Source organism: Pempheris klunzingeri, chromosome 3 (assembly GCF_042242105.1).
Source record: "Pempheris klunzingeri isolate RE-2024b chromosome 3, fPemKlu1.hap1, whole genome shotgun sequence".
Lineage (NCBI taxonomy): Eukaryota > Metazoa > Chordata > Actinopteri > Acropomatiformes > Pempheridae > Pempheris > Pempheris klunzingeri.
The window spans coordinates 23,677,998-23,693,156 of NC_092014.1; the positions used below are offsets into that span (position 1 = coordinate 23,677,998).

Sequence of the window (15,159 nt, forward strand, 5' to 3'; positions counted from 1 at the left end):
CTTAAGATGTGTAAGGCTTAACACATGGTGTTTCAGGAGACTGGAGCAATATCCTTAAATCTTCTCTAAACATAGTATGCAGTGTGTTTTGACACACCACAATGCAAAAGTGGTGTGTGTGTGTGTGTGTGTGTGTGTGTGTGTTTGTACCTTAGCAGCTTTGGCGTTTCGTATGGTTATGAGCTGCTGAGCGATGACAGACAACACTTCAATGTCGATTCGGTTAAATTCGTCAAAACAACACCAAGCACCCGACTGAGCAAGCCCACTAAAGAAGCGCCCCATCATCTGAAAGAGAGGAGTGTGACTGATTAAAATTGGAGAAATCAAAGTAAAATAAGAATGTAAGTTTTGAGTCATCTCGATTTTTATTTTGGGTATTGATTCATAAAGTGGGCATGCAGAGACCATGTGAGACTGTAATTCAAGGTTACACACGTAATGTTTGCGCAACTTGTATATGGCAAATTCCTCACCCTGCCTTTTAGATGAAGACGTTCGCCCATACACATTAAACAAGCCATTAACATTCAATTCAATTCAATTCAATTCAATTCAATTCAATTTTATTTGTATAGCCCAATATCACAACAGAGTGTCTCATAGTGCTTTACAAAGTTCACTGAAACATGACTTATGGGCAGGATGTGATGGGAGTGTAAAACGGCCATTGTAATATTTTTTTGATCTTTAAATTCATTGTAAACTACTCCTGGTTGTAGCATAGTTCATTGTGGAAATACATTAGTTGGTTATTCTACTACCAATAACTAAGTCATGGACAGAGCATTATATTTTAATCATTACTTTGTAGCACATAATCCCTTTAAAATCAGCTTTGGATCTTGCCAATGGACAACCATGCTGCATTTATAACAACTAAAATTAAGAAGAGATTGTGAAGAGACTTTTGAACATAAGACAGCCATGTTTGCTAGTGGCCTCGTGTATATATTTGCAGCTGAAGAGACGGGTAGTGTTAGTGCATTTTTTTTATACTGCTGTTTTACTTGCATCACGGCCATGGTTGAAACAAAAACCACCGTTCAAACTTATTAATATCTCATGGACAAAGGAATTAAATGTTACAGTTAAATGTTGCTCAGCCACAGTGGAGCAGAACTGTCTAACTCTAGTACACAGGTGTCTGCTACCAATAATAACTACAGCAGAGAATAGCTTTCCACCTGTCTTGTCAGTGAGTGCGGCTAGCAGTACTGACTCCAACCTCGCTGCACTGCAAGACAAAGTACTGTATAACATTAAATTGAAATGTGCTGTTTTTCTCAAGGTTAAGACCCAATCTCTCCAAAGTTTGAAACTTACAGACAATTTAGACATCTTCTTATATGTAACTGATGGTTATTACTTATGGATGAAATATCAGCATTGATTTTGTTTGCCAACTGATTAGAATTAATTAAAAGTCAATGATATAAACAATCTTTACACAAATGGAAATAATGAATAACTTTCATTATTACACAGTGTTGTTGAATACTCAATTCTGATTCTATGGTCATTCTATGGTCTGTAATTTCTGTATAACAGATCGTTGCTGTGTATAAATGACAGTTGCAGTTCTTAAGAAAATCATCTTTCAATCAATAAAATTGTCACAGTGTAAGCGGGACAATGTACAGCAATCGGCAGTCATATTTGCAAATAAACCCCCCTTCAGGACGAATCAAGACTTGCATCCCCCTGTTGAGGCTCTTATTATAAAAAAGACTGGCTCACTGTACATTATCCTAGACCTGTCCCTCAATGTGGGAGTGATAGCAGGTTCTAATCCTGTGTTTTGGATTTTGATGAAGCATCCCATATTGTTCATTTTGATCACAGTATGCACCTTTTACTAGATACTACTACTATAGCTAATGATTGTGCAGTCAGAAGTTTCAGAAAATTGCCTAAAGAACATAGAGTAAAGGATCAAATCTGTTTTAAGCAATGTTTTAGCAGAACACAACTATTTGAAATGCTCCGTACAGTGTATCTGTGCGTTAACTGGCACATGGCAGAGGGATTGACTGCTTTAGCAATAGTGCCATCTAATGACATCAACTGGTAGGTACAGTAAGAGAGCCTTCCAAAGCTAATTCAAATGTGGCAAAAGGATGCATGAATCACATGCTGGTGGAGAGGAGCAGGGTAAGAAATGAAAGAACAAATATCTTAGTACAAACTGGACAAACAAGCTGACAAAAGTAACAGAGAGTATAAGACAGGAGCAAACAAAAGTCCAGATTTGGGTTATAGATGAATACAGTTTGTCATGGCTGACCTTGTAGTCAAGTCCATCAGAGCAGTTAAAGACCACACACTGTATGGCAAGGGCCTTAGCCAAGTCCTTGGTGGTCTCAGTTTTGCCTGTCCCTGCTGGCCCAGCTGGAGCTCCTCCTAGGTCTAACTGGAGAGCCCCCATCAGGCACAAATAGCAACGGTCCTGCATATCAGGGAGGGGTGAGAGATGCAGTACAGTTTGAACAACTGTGACTTTTTAGGCAAAACAAATAGTTAACAAGATAATAGAAAACACTAAATTTGCTGTTTTTCTGTGTCACATTTTTAGTTGTAGCTGGCACATATTGTATAGATTAAAATATTAATTCCCAATTGTGGTTTGGTAGCTTGCATTTTAGTAATCTGTGGTTTTTTCCGTACAGGTCTGTGGGTTTACAAGCAATCTGAATGACATAACATTGTCCTCATGAAGCACTGCCAATGGGGGATTTCTTGTCTAACTGTATTTCAACATAATGCATTAGAAGTTCTCTGTATTACAATTAAGGTTGCGGCTACACAAGGCACACACCAGTCATACATGTGTGTCTCAGTGTCACTTTGCATTAACGTGTTACCGTGAGTGGTGTGATAACCAATCTAGGACAGGCCCCCAGGTATTCATAGCCATAAATGTAAGTAGACAGAGCCATTGTGGCTACACAGTTGTCCAGGTCCAGGTCCCAGTAGTAGCGTAGCTGTCTCTGCCATTCAAAGTTTGACCTGGTGTCCACCTGAAAAAGAGGGCTGAAGTTATTATAAGGTTAACGTTACCTGTTACAAATATTGTCGGATCATCTGGAAATCAATACCTGCACCTATCATACCAAGCCCTGAACAGACATAGCCATAAGATGCTTAACGGTATTTAGTGTCGTTTGTACCTTCTGGCGGACTAGATCTGTGACAATGTCTCTGGCATGGACGTCAATGGTGATGAGGGCAGTGATGATATTACGGTGTAAAGTAGGCAAATGTCCTCGTACTAATGCCGCCAGGGCATTCAGCCTCTGGAATACACACAGACATGCACAAATACATACACAACCACACAAACATTAATGGGTTATAGTAATACTTGGTAGGAGTCTTGTAGTCTTAATTTTTCAAAGTTTTCAAGTTTTTAACCAAACTAATTATTGTGGCTTACATCAAAGTTAGTGCATTCAAATTCCTGCAGGGCAGCAAAGTGGTCATGGTCTCCCTCCAGGCAGGCATCCATGTCCCTGCACCACATCATCTGTGAGATGGTCAGCACCACCTGGTGGACACACACACAAAGTGAAGTTAAATCACTAGAAAAACAGAGAAATTATGTGAAATACGATATCAATTGCAACATCTATCAAAGCTTTAAACAAAAGCAATATCATTTATAGCCTTGGTTAGCTCCTGATAGTAGTTCTCATAGCTAGAAAAAGTATATATAAGTGAAATTTACTGGTGTGTACTGTGTGTGTCTTGACATTTTCCCACATAAAGCCAAAGTATGTAATACCATATAAACATGTATATTACTTTAAACATCTGAGCACTGGCCCCTTCCTTCACTTAAATGCACGTTTGTTTATTTTATTTCTGTTTCATTTGATTGCAATTCAACATAGCCCCAATACAAAGCGTGAGAGTTTATAACTATTGCTAATTTTCAACTCTTGTCCCTAGTTGAGCTTTTACATATAAAGTGAGGTCAAATATACAGTCAGTCAGTAAATGTCATAAAACAGATTACTCTACAAATCTGTGTGTGTGTGTGATCTTGTACTTGCTACAAGTACTGTGAGGAAGAGTGAGGACATTTTTGGGAAGTGAGAATATTTTGGTCAGTCTTCACAACTTGAAGGGCTGTTTAAAGGTGCAAACTTGGTTTTTAGGTATAAATTAGGTTTAGGATAAGGTTAGGTAAGGGCTGGGGTAGGCATTTAGTTGGGATCATTAAGGATAGGCTAAAAAATTGGGGAATGTGTTATTTTGATGAGCATCCTCACAAAGATAGAAGTACAAGTAAGTGTGTGTGTGTGTGTGTGTGTGTGTGTGTGTACCTGTGATGGATGTCCAGCCACCACCCATTCCTCTCTAGACTTCACCTGGTAGTCTGCAATGGCAGCCTTACTGAGGCGTCGCAGTGAGGAGAACATAGCCTCCTCCACCTTGCAAAGCCAGTCTTCCACATTGCCTTGTGCCTTCAGTCCTTTAGTCAAACCCACCTACAATTGCACACAGAAGGACAAGATCAGTAACAGTTAAGAACATGATTACATATGAATCCTCTGTATCAATTCTCACAGCCTTATTTACTTTTGTGATCAACAGGCTGCAAGGGTGATAACTAATAACCCTTTGTGGTCATAACTGTCTGATACAGTAAGTGACTAGCAGCCACAGAGTTGTTGAGAACAAAACCAGTCAGTCCACAAATGGCAGACTGAAAATTACAGCTATCCAGTTTTCTTTGTGTTCCGGTTTTCTTAACAAATGTGTAGTTTCTAAAACAATAAACTAGAATACAGTCATTATGTTTGTAATCAAATCAAAGTAAAATATGGCATGTCCAATTTTTCTCTTAATTACTGCTTGTACAAGGTTTTGCATTATTTAAGAACTGGCTTCATTCCTGCACTATTCTTCATTTAAGGTTGCTATGGAAGAGAACAGCAGTGCCATTCACCAGGGCTGACAAGGTTAACTATTGTTATAGTTTATGCAGAAAGGAAGGTAGCAGAAGAGTATTTCTCCTTCTTACTCACTTTCTCTCTTTCTCAGCAAGGACCAAAAAAAGAAAAGGTAAAATTAAACACAGACAGCATGATGACCGAGGGTGTTAGGGTTACTCAAACCTGACCTTCTCTCCCTCAGGAGAAACCATATTCAGGATGTCTTTGCTATAGACCACCTCCTGTTTTCCAGCGCCCAGCACAGTTCCTCTAGCACCAGCATATTGCTCGGGTAGCAAAGCAAACTCTAGCCGTATAATGGCATCAAAACACTTCCTGAGGTGCGGCTGCACTGCCTGGGGGTTCCTTGTCTGGGCCAAGATCTTTAGTAGCTCATCATTGGATAAGAAGTAGAACCTGCGAGGGAGAGATAAAGGATGAATATCAGCGTACTTACTACACATCAGAATCCACATCATAGTGTTTATTACTCAGTGCTCACAGGGAAGAGATGTTTAGATTAACCACTGGTACCATGTTAAGGGGAAAATGCAGAGAAACATGTTATGTATGTTATCATTTTAAATTTAAAACCAAAAATAAATAAATAAAGCAAAAACATTTAGGATGACACACGATGTGAAAGTCTGCTGTTGTAATAGGTAATAAACCAAACATGTGTACCTGGGGAAAATGACTCTCTTGGACTCCAGGTAGGCTTCCAAACACTTCTGTATCTCATCCAAAAGAGTGTTGTTGTGCTTAAAAGTCTCCAACAGATCTGTTTAGCAAAAAATGTATTTACTTGAGTTAGTCCATGTGAGATTGTGTATATGTTTGCCTGTCTCCACATATACATGTCTAGTCTATTTATCTATCAGTGCTGAATGGCTACCTACCAGGCTGTGTGGCTGCTTTAAGGGCATTGGGCAGCATATTGACCTTTGCCATGATCGACTTCCAGGACTTGTCCACTTTAAGAAACATCTTGGACTCAGCAGGCAGCTGCCTCTTGATGTCTGGAGCCAAGAAGATACTCTCTAGGTAAAGCCAGTTCCTCTGGCATGTAAGCCACTCATCCTGGAAAGAAGCACAGAAAGAGGAGAGCATGTATAAAGAAGTAAAAGGGGAGAGAATGCAGTAGGGGCAGTTTGAAATGAAGGAGAATTAAACAGGTAAAGGAAATTAATAATATGACTTAAGTCTTAAACTAGTCTTAAATGCAATATTTTTAGTCTTTATTTTTGCTCAAATAAACTGTAATGAAGAACTCAATCAACATCACTGAAGAATCATTTCTTTTGCAAGGAGTTTGACCTCTTGTTTGCAGCCACTAGGGGGAGCTACTGTGTAATATTTGAGGCCAAATCAAAAGTCAAAATCTGCATTTAGCATGCAGACAATCCTAGAGAAGACAGACTTGAAGAAATGGAATGAAAGATCATGCTGTGCTATTCTTGTCTAAGCCTTTACCAGTGTTTGGTTGAACAGGGTCAGCTGCCTCAGCAATTTTTCCACCCTGTGCTTGATGGGAGATATGTAGCGAGAAGATGCCACCGTGCCCACATTGATAATGCTGTCATCCAGGAGTACCTTCACCGTAAAACAAACATGGAAACACACAAACAAAAACAATCAGATGTAATGAAACACTACCACTGTGTTACAACAGACTGTGTGTGAGAGTGCGTGTGCTGCATGTTACCACCTGGATATCATCTGTTCCTCCCAGGATGAAGACATTTTCGGAATCACCATGAGACAGCACAGTGAACTCTGTGGTCTTCCACATGTCCTCCACCTACATGGCTCATTGAGAAGGCAGAGTTTAAGCAAAATGGGCTCACTGAACTGCATCCCATAAATATTGTATGTGTGTATTGTGTGTGCATTCTCCCACAGATATAAATTTCTGGGAGGAGATTGGTGGTGATGACAAACATTACCAACAGTGACACTGGATTTATCTCCTGGCTAGAGTAGATGTTGCACATGGGAGAAGCACCTAACACTATGTCCTAGGTAACAAATCTAAACAGACAACCCAAGACTAGAGCTGCTACATTTAGTTGATCCACAGAAAATTAATCTGCAACTCTTTAATAATCGATTATTTGTTTGAGTCATTTTTCAAGCCAAAAGATTCTCTGCTTTCCACTTCTCATATATGAAGATTTGTTGCTTTCTTTGTCATGCTTTTGTTTGAATGGACTGACAAAACAAGCAATTCTGGTTTGTTTCACTTTTTTTATATATATGATTCTACAGATGAAACAATTAAGCAAGAAAAAAACAAACTCTACCCTAAACACACAACTGTTTGAGTGGTGCTTCACAAATCAAATCTGAGGTGTGAATATACTAGTGGACAGTTTTTGTATTAACTGCATGTTTTAATACAAACTAACCAATTTATGTACATTTCTATATATTGTATTTATTGTAATTTGTAGCAGCCACTACCAATATGGCTATTGTGTTTATTACTAAAAGACAAAACCCTATATGTATCACAAACAGTGACTGGGTTTGTCTCCAGAAACATGAACTGAAAACTTCGAGGGACACTTTAACATTTTTGGTAATGCTTATTTACTATTGTTTTGAAAACAAAACATACATTTGGCAGCATATTTGTGTTGCCACATATCTGGTCGTTTTTCTCAACTCTGCATCTCCTGAAAAAGAACCTTAGTTTCCCCATGGCAGAGAGAGCTTTGCTTTTACAGTGGAAGAGAAGAACGGATTTTGATTCGATGCCTGCTTGACATGATACTTGGAAGCAGTGTAGCAAAGGTTAAAAATAGTAGAAATCTATTAATGTGATGATGATTGTTGAGTCAGACATGCGTGGGCACAAAATGACACGATTAAAAGTAACTACATTCAACAGACAAGTAATGAAGGTACACTTCTACTGCACTTTCTCCACTGGATATTGATGAGTGTGTAGTATCTGTACAGGCAGTTCCAACGTACCTTTGTAATAATGGTCTCCACTGATGCCTCTCCTGAAGCCTGTCCTGACACCTAAAAGTCAAAGGTTCGGTTAGGCCTCCAGGTCAGGTCAGACTTAAAAATATTAGATAGGCAGACATTAACAACATTTGACCTTTGACATCAAGATACAAAAAAACATCAGTTTAGTGCAAGGTAGTCTTTTAGAAGTGGAAAGGGCAAGTGGTAGTGTGTGGTAGTGTAATAACCCTTTTACAGACTAACTAGTCAGTAATAACTGGGGTCATCTGAGTACAGCAAGAGAAGATCATAATGTGTTACCTCCTGTATCTCCATGCCGTAGGAAAAGACATTCATCTCCTCCAAAACAACCACAGTAAGTTCCTCCATGTTCAGGGGGGTCCCCACAATAGACTCCAGAGTCTTCCAGTGCTCTGGTTTCAAACATGGGTTACGCAGATCAGTGATCACAGGCAGCTGAAGGAAAAAATGTGATTTAGATAGAGTGAGAAAGCTGTAGTCAAGACCCAATGGGCTAAATCACTTCCTGGCAGTCCATATTTCAATGTAGCAACATTTCAAAAAGAGTGTTTGTGTTAATGTTAATTTAATCATTCACATTACACACAACACACATTAATGTCAGTCACTGCACAACATGTTGTCCTACCCACCCACTGCTTCATGACTTCCACCTTCTCCTTGAGACTTGACACCACATTGTTACGTGGCAGGCCCTTCTCCAGCTGGCTGATGTATTTGCTAAATTTGTTGACCTGTGAGCTTAACTGCTCTAGGTCCAGTTGCTGAAGCGTGCTCTGGATGTGGATGTACATTAAAGCGCACAGTTAAGCTTAGATGAGAGGAAGAGTTGTTTACATGTGTCTGGTCATTACATTGCGTGTCTGCTCAGGTCTTTGTATACAATATGTTAACTGCACCTCACCTGGATCCATCCATCTTGTAAAGAGTCCCATTCCTCCAGAGAGTCCCACAGCAGCTGCTTCAGTCTAAACTCTGAAGTTAACTCCTCCAGGGTATCAAACTTAGTCACTTCCACCTTTATTCGTCAGAAGGTAGAGGGGTAAACAAATTTTGGTTGTTTTGGTAAGCTTGTTTGTTGGTAAAGTTTAAATAACATGACCTTGTCTGCTCTGAAACCCAGATTTCAAAAACAAAACAAAATTGACATGGCATGTGTTTTGCAAGAATGATGCCACAAAGACAGAAAGGATCTAAAGAATTACAACACCTTAAATTTCTTCTGGTAGGAGGTGTAGGCAGATGCTTGGGCATGCAGCTCATCGATGGAAATCTGGATCTCCCCCAGCAGCAGACGCACATGGGAGGGATCTGCTTTAATGTCTAGGATTTGTGGATCCTACATATGGAAAACAAACAAGTAAAATGGAGCGACGACATATTCAAGGTACACCTTGAGTAAAAAAGCTGGTCTTTGAATGTAACCAAAATAAGTAAACTAAACTAATTGCTAAGTAAACTAAGACCCTATTTTTTTCAACTTGTCTGCATTAGTTAATAAAAAATGAAAACATGCACCCCATGTACCTGTGACTTAAGCTTGACTTTTGTGACCTCATGGTTCAGCTCCTTCATGTCTTTTTGCAGGAAGTTGCAAAACTTGTCCATGCTGGAGTCCCTCTCTGCCACTGCCTCATCAATGATGTTGTGCAATGAGTTAATGGAGGGTTGCAAGGTGGCGAAAGCAACCAGATCCTCAGTTGGTGTGGGAACTGAGTACATGTTTATCAGATTGTACATCTGACACACTGTCTCCTGCTCCTCTTCTAGCACTGTAATCTGGTGAGAGAGAGAAAGAGAGAAAAAAGATTGTTGCACAACAGAGTCAGATAAAAAAGGAAGAGAGCAGAGGACGCAAGAAGAGGGGACAGAAAGTAAGAGAGACGACTGGGCAGATTATGCAAGCTTTATAAATAAAACTTTGCTTTGACGGTTTTGTTACAAACTGCTATTAATGTAAAATGTATGTCTTACCCTGTCCTGTATCTCATCCAGGAATGTGATGGAGTCAGCTACCTGGACTGTAGTGGTGGGACTGGACTCTAGTGTAAACTGAGCGTCACAAGCGTCGGCAATGACAGCATCTAGCTTCCTCTTAGCCAGTCGAGTAAGCATCTCGTTGATGACCTTGAGCAGAAAATCAGAGCAGAGCTGTGATTCCTACATTTTTTGCTTTGTAATCAAATATTTCATTGTGTAAAAAGTACTTCTCCCAAATTCATCATTCACTGAGGCTTGGATCTTTTGATTCCAGTGAGGTTTCATAGACACAGAATGACCTTACTGCCCTCTGTTTTAAAGCACTTGTTTATCGTGGTCAAACTCAATTCTACAGCCAAAAACAGTTGTGTAATACCAGTAATACTTTGTTTGCATACAGCTAGTCCTCACCTCCAGACAGCGGAGCGGGGAAGACACAAGCTTCTCTTTAAGCTGTGTTTTGTCCACAAGCAGTAAGCCCAGATGTCTCATCTGTTGGATAGCTAAGGCCTCCTTGTGCTGACTGTGGTATAACTCCAGTGCTTCTCCAAAAAAGGCCAAACCTTTGAGATCAAGCAGTCAACATCCATCATTTGCAAAGACTGTTATTTTGCATGCTTTACTGCCTAAATAAAACTTGTGTATGTTTTCCTATTGAACAACTTTTGTGTTTTAGTTTCTTTTTTTCTAACGAGATGGACAAGTACGTAAATATTTTGTGTGCCATAATTGCACGAGATAAAGGGGAAAAAAGACATATGTACACATACAGATGCAAACATTTGCATAAATATGTCCACATCGGGGTTATTGTAGTTACCTAAAACTAAACTAAAACTAAAACTTTTGTATGTTTTCAAGAAAGCTCCATGGGGTACCCTTTAGGTAGAGGAACACTGATAAGGGTCTTTGTTTCAAAACAAAAATACCCTGTTTGGACTGATGATTCACCCAGGGTTAGCAATGTATAGCGATGCCTAAAGCCAGAGCTTTCAGTGTGACAAAATGCTCCCTTTTAACTTGGCTAGATCACCATGGTAAATTATGCTGCAAACTTAACCTGGTTATGTTGTAAGTTTTGGTTCAGATCATCTGTAAAAAGCGCTGCCCTCTTTTCGCTGATGACACTGAAGTAAACTGAGATTGCACTGATGGGTAAAAGGATTATATACATACAGCATTCCTCTCTTGCGTTGTTTGCAACAACAGTATTTGTATTCTTATATACTTGACTTGAACACTTGATCCATCACTTTTTTTGTGCGGAAAAAATTATGTATTGAAAGCCACCTGTAATGTGCATTTGTATTGCATTAGATATCTTTGTTTAGTTTTTGCTGTGAGCTTCCCACCACTGGGGGCATCCCTGCTGTGTGTGCGAGAGGGCATATAATCAGCCAGGTGATGCACCCAGGTGTGGACTGATGGGAAGAGAAGAAAACAGTTTTAGACTGTGTCGGGAGGTGACGTGTCGTGGCGTTTTGGATTGTTTGTTTAATTCTGAACTGCATATACCGGGATCTGCATTGGTAAGCAGTCACGATTGAGAAGTGCGTAAAAGACAGACTCGTATTGGAAGGAAATGAAAACGAAAGAATGTAAACAATAAACAGCACCATATCCAAGCAAGAAGCAGTGGAGTCGACATGTTTTTTACACGAGTCAAAACATCCTCACCATCAGCAACAGGTGCCCTTGATCGATAGGCGAAAAAGGGTCACTACACCCCCTTTATAGGAATGTACACAGAGTCTGAAGCATAAGTGTCCAAGACATGTTCTCCATATCACTACAGCTGTTGGAAGAGGCCTCTCTCTTACATGAGCACAATTCTCAGCTGAACTGCTCTTTGTGTTGTGAGTGGGAGATGTGTTACAAAAATAATGTTTATGTTAATGTATAGTACATCACCATGATCTTGTAGCCGCAATGCATCCACATCCAGATTCTCATTCTCCTTATAAACCAGCCGGAAACGTTCATACGTGTGTGAGTAGACTTTTGCTGCATCAAAGGCAAACCGGAGTGATTCCTAAGGGGAAATACATAATCCATTAATCCGTACATACAGACAAAGTATAACATAGGTAGATGCAAAATAAAAACTGACCTTGATATTTTGGACAAGACTTTCAAGGTGGGCATCATTGTCTATGATGGATTCCAAACAGGGTTTCTACAGGTTAACAAACACACATAGACTATATCACAAATCAATTACAGAGTAAAATCTATCGGTGCCTTAATTTTTTTTTTTTTTTTACAAATCAACAACATTAACATTTAGAACAACTATGTACACATCAAATCTGTCAGGTTGGGGGGGGTGATTTTTCTTTTGTACTACCTCGCACTCCTCACGCTGTGTCAATGAATCAAAATCAGGATCTGCAGTAAGTGTGTTAGCTGACTTCACTGTTTTCACAAACTGCTGAAGGATCTCTTCAATAGTCTCCTGTGGGAATTAACAGTGTAGTGCAGATGGGCATTAAATGAGGAATAAATAACTTAAAGTGAAACAGTTGATAGCATTTTGTAAAACTAACCTGAAAGGTCTCCTCAGACGGTTTATAGGAAAACGTATTTGCGTCCAGCATCAGCTTAGTTGTGAACATAGGGTGGACACGTGTGGCTTCTGACTTGACAGACTGATAGAGACACACACACCAGACAAGGCCAAAACTGAACACTGGTCTTGAAAACTCAAGTTGGTATTTTGATTAATGTGGTTTCAATGTTAATAATACTGAAACAATGTCCTACCTTCTTATCCAGCTCTCCTTCAGCAGGGTCAGTGGTAACCTCAGAGTGCTGGCTACAGCTCTGAATAACGGCATGGCTGGACATTTGACGTACCTGCTCCTGGAACACAGCCAAAAGTTTGGCCAGTGCATTCTCCACTAAGGTGTGCATGGTGTTGAAGACCAAATAGTCAACAAGACGGATGAAGCTGGGTAGGTGAGAGACAGAGAAGGGTTGAGGTGGGTGCCTGATTATATAGATGTGCCTGATTAAAGATGGCTTAGTTCTATTCAGGTATACCAGTAAGCCATGACAGCTAAGTGGAATTCATCTTCATTATTAATTTGATCATCTACACCTGTGTTCTCTGACTGTGACACGCAAAAAAAATCTACTGTGATTTAAAAAAAAAAGGGGGGGGGGTTGTCTGGTAGACAAAGTGACAGAAAGGAAACAGAATTAAAGGGAAACTAATAAGAAAAAATTACTCACCGGGTGAGACGGCTTGCCAAAGAAGTCTGGCTAATCTCTGCAATCACTGACATGTCAAATTGATCAGCTAGGACGAGGAGAGAGCATCATCAACCATTTAACACTTGTGCGTTTGTATGCATGCTCACTCTTTCCATATGGTTAGTGTGTACATACTTGTGTCAGGATGAGGTTCCACCAAGAAGTTGTGACAGGCACATAGTGCCACCTCCTTTGCCAGTTCTTGAAACTTCTCCAAGTCAGCCAATATCTGAACAAATGAGGACAATGAGCATCTGAAGGGACACACAAAGACATACAAAATCCATCTGGACCATTTTTGTGTAAATGTACGGTTGCACCTCTTGCAGTTGTTTGAACTGGATGTCCTGGAACTCCTGCAGTGTGTAAGTGTGTTTTTTCTCTATGTGACACACGCCTATGTCACAGAACTGGCAACACATTTTCTTGATGTCTACCAGTGCAGTACCTAGAGACTGCATGACATATGCGCAGATGTTAATAACAACATAATATCCACACCACGCACATTAATACAAAGATTATTGCTCTCAGTATTCTATAATTGAGATCATTAAGACAGACCTCAGATCAAACACACAGTCACATACCTGACTGACAAAAAACAAACGACTTCGAAGGGATTCCCTGGCCAAATGAAACTTCTTGGCTCGAACTTTGGAGTGCCACATACGGAAGGGTTTCCTCTTTTTGAAGAGGATGAAGAAGGGGATGCGGGTCAGCTTGCAGTGGTAATCATACTCTTCTTCCCAGCGGTCAAGAGTTATAAAGTTAAAGTCCATGTCTTTCACTGTTAACACACCATTATTGAAGACCATCAAGTAGTCATCTTTACTGTAATTGTAAATTTGAATTTTGGAGGGAGAGTCCAGCTGTCTTCTACTCTTAATGGAAAAAGGCCATCTGGGGACACTTGGGGTTGTCGCCACATTCTGGGACAACTGAGGAGAGGTGGACAGACGCAAGCAAAGATTAATTCCCTCCTGAAAGTAGCTCATTTAAAGGCAATAGACAATCAATTGGGGCTTTCACAAAGGCTTTGCTGTCCCTTTGAAGAAAAGAACCTGATTTTCCCATGAATATTTTGACATTACAATACATTTTGTTACCTGTCATTTGTATCAGTTGTATTAGTAGTTTTGTGTCGTAGCGTTGCCTTTATTTTAGATTGATGAAATAATTTAATCAAAAGGGACACTTTAGAGGAGCCTGTGCTTCATGCACTATGGACATATTTAAGGCAATGTTTATCCTCATCTCAATGCCTGTCACTGACCTTCGTTGTGGACTGCAGAGGAGGTAGGTGGACGGGCAATTGTTTATGGCGCCTTTGTGGCTGCTCTGTTTGTTGAGATGGAGGTGACGGAGTGTACCAGCCGGGAAAAAACATACGCTTACGGGTTTTTAAGTGGCTGAGACTGGGTTTTGTCCGTCTTACACGTCTCTTCAGCACAGCCTAAATTAAAAAGAAGAAACCTGACATTTACAAAAAAAGAAAAAAAAGACCAGATACATACATACAGTGTATATGAATATATATGGGCTTGTTGATCTTGGCCTCACCTGTGTGTCTTGAGCGTGGACTGGAGGCCTCGGTAGGGAGGTGGAGCTCTGTAGGTCAGGGAGCCTGAGCAGCCGCTCTGGGACGGTTTGTCAAATGGGATTTAAGTTTACTAATAGCATTTCATCAGAAGAGCTGAAGGTTTGCTGGTTATACAGTGTGATGCGTTAAGATCTAACTAGCACATTTTCATCATACTTATGAGGCCTATAGCAGCTGGGCCTACCTCTGGACTGGTTTTCCCTGCTTTGGCTCGGAGTCGCAGAGGCCATGGCATGTGTTCTCTCGGGCTCTGAGCCAGTGGAGGGACTTAAGGACAGAGGAGCAGTAGAGGTTATGGAGGTTAACATTAGTAACGTCATCTGGAAGTTATTTCATCAAACACATGAAGAAAGTAAAGACAATTTGTAAATATTTGACTTT

At 40.2% G+C, this 15,159-nt stretch overlaps 1 protein-coding gene across 1 annotated transcript in view; it reads right to left on the bottom strand.

Moving 5' to 3' along the window:
- The window catches only part of dnah6 (dynein, axonemal, heavy chain 6), a 54,318-nt gene extending 39,310 nt beyond the window's left edge, over positions 1-15,008 (bottom strand). Inside the window, exons 1-31 of the mRNA XM_070854395.1 lie at positions 14,963-15,008; positions 14,739-14,815; positions 14,452-14,631; positions 13,766-14,107; positions 13,496-13,630; positions 13,311-13,404; positions 13,155-13,221; positions 12,684-12,870; positions 12,467-12,559; positions 12,223-12,375; positions 12,031-12,096; positions 11,832-11,952; positions 10,332-10,483; positions 9,915-10,067; positions 9,468-9,719; positions 9,151-9,279; positions 8,845-8,958; positions 8,573-8,716; positions 8,220-8,375; positions 7,920-7,970; positions 6,649-6,741; positions 6,414-6,533; positions 5,840-6,020; positions 5,625-5,721; positions 5,129-5,357; positions 4,329-4,493; positions 3,437-3,547; positions 3,171-3,296; positions 2,865-3,020; positions 2,288-2,449; positions 151-288 (exon numbers count right to left, since the gene is read on the bottom strand). Coding sequence (XP_070710496.1) covers positions 151-288; positions 2,288-2,449; positions 2,865-3,020; positions 3,171-3,296; positions 3,437-3,547; positions 4,329-4,493; positions 5,129-5,357; positions 5,625-5,721; positions 5,840-6,020; positions 6,414-6,533; positions 6,649-6,741; positions 7,920-7,970; positions 8,220-8,375; positions 8,573-8,716; positions 8,845-8,958; positions 9,151-9,279; positions 9,468-9,719; positions 9,915-10,067; positions 10,332-10,483; positions 11,832-11,952; positions 12,031-12,096; positions 12,223-12,375; positions 12,467-12,559; positions 12,684-12,870; positions 13,155-13,221; positions 13,311-13,404; positions 13,496-13,630; positions 13,766-14,107; positions 14,452-14,631; positions 14,739-14,815; positions 14,963-15,008 — 4,290 coding nt within the window. The remainder of the gene's footprint in view (positions 1-150; positions 289-2,287; positions 2,450-2,864; positions 3,021-3,170; positions 3,297-3,436; positions 3,548-4,328; positions 4,494-5,128; positions 5,358-5,624; positions 5,722-5,839; positions 6,021-6,413; positions 6,534-6,648; positions 6,742-7,919; positions 7,971-8,219; positions 8,376-8,572; positions 8,717-8,844; positions 8,959-9,150; positions 9,280-9,467; positions 9,720-9,914; positions 10,068-10,331; positions 10,484-11,831; positions 11,953-12,030; positions 12,097-12,222; positions 12,376-12,466; positions 12,560-12,683; positions 12,871-13,154; positions 13,222-13,310; positions 13,405-13,495; positions 13,631-13,765; positions 14,108-14,451; positions 14,632-14,738; positions 14,816-14,962) is intronic.
- Between the last annotated feature and the right edge of the window lie 151 nt (positions 15,009-15,159).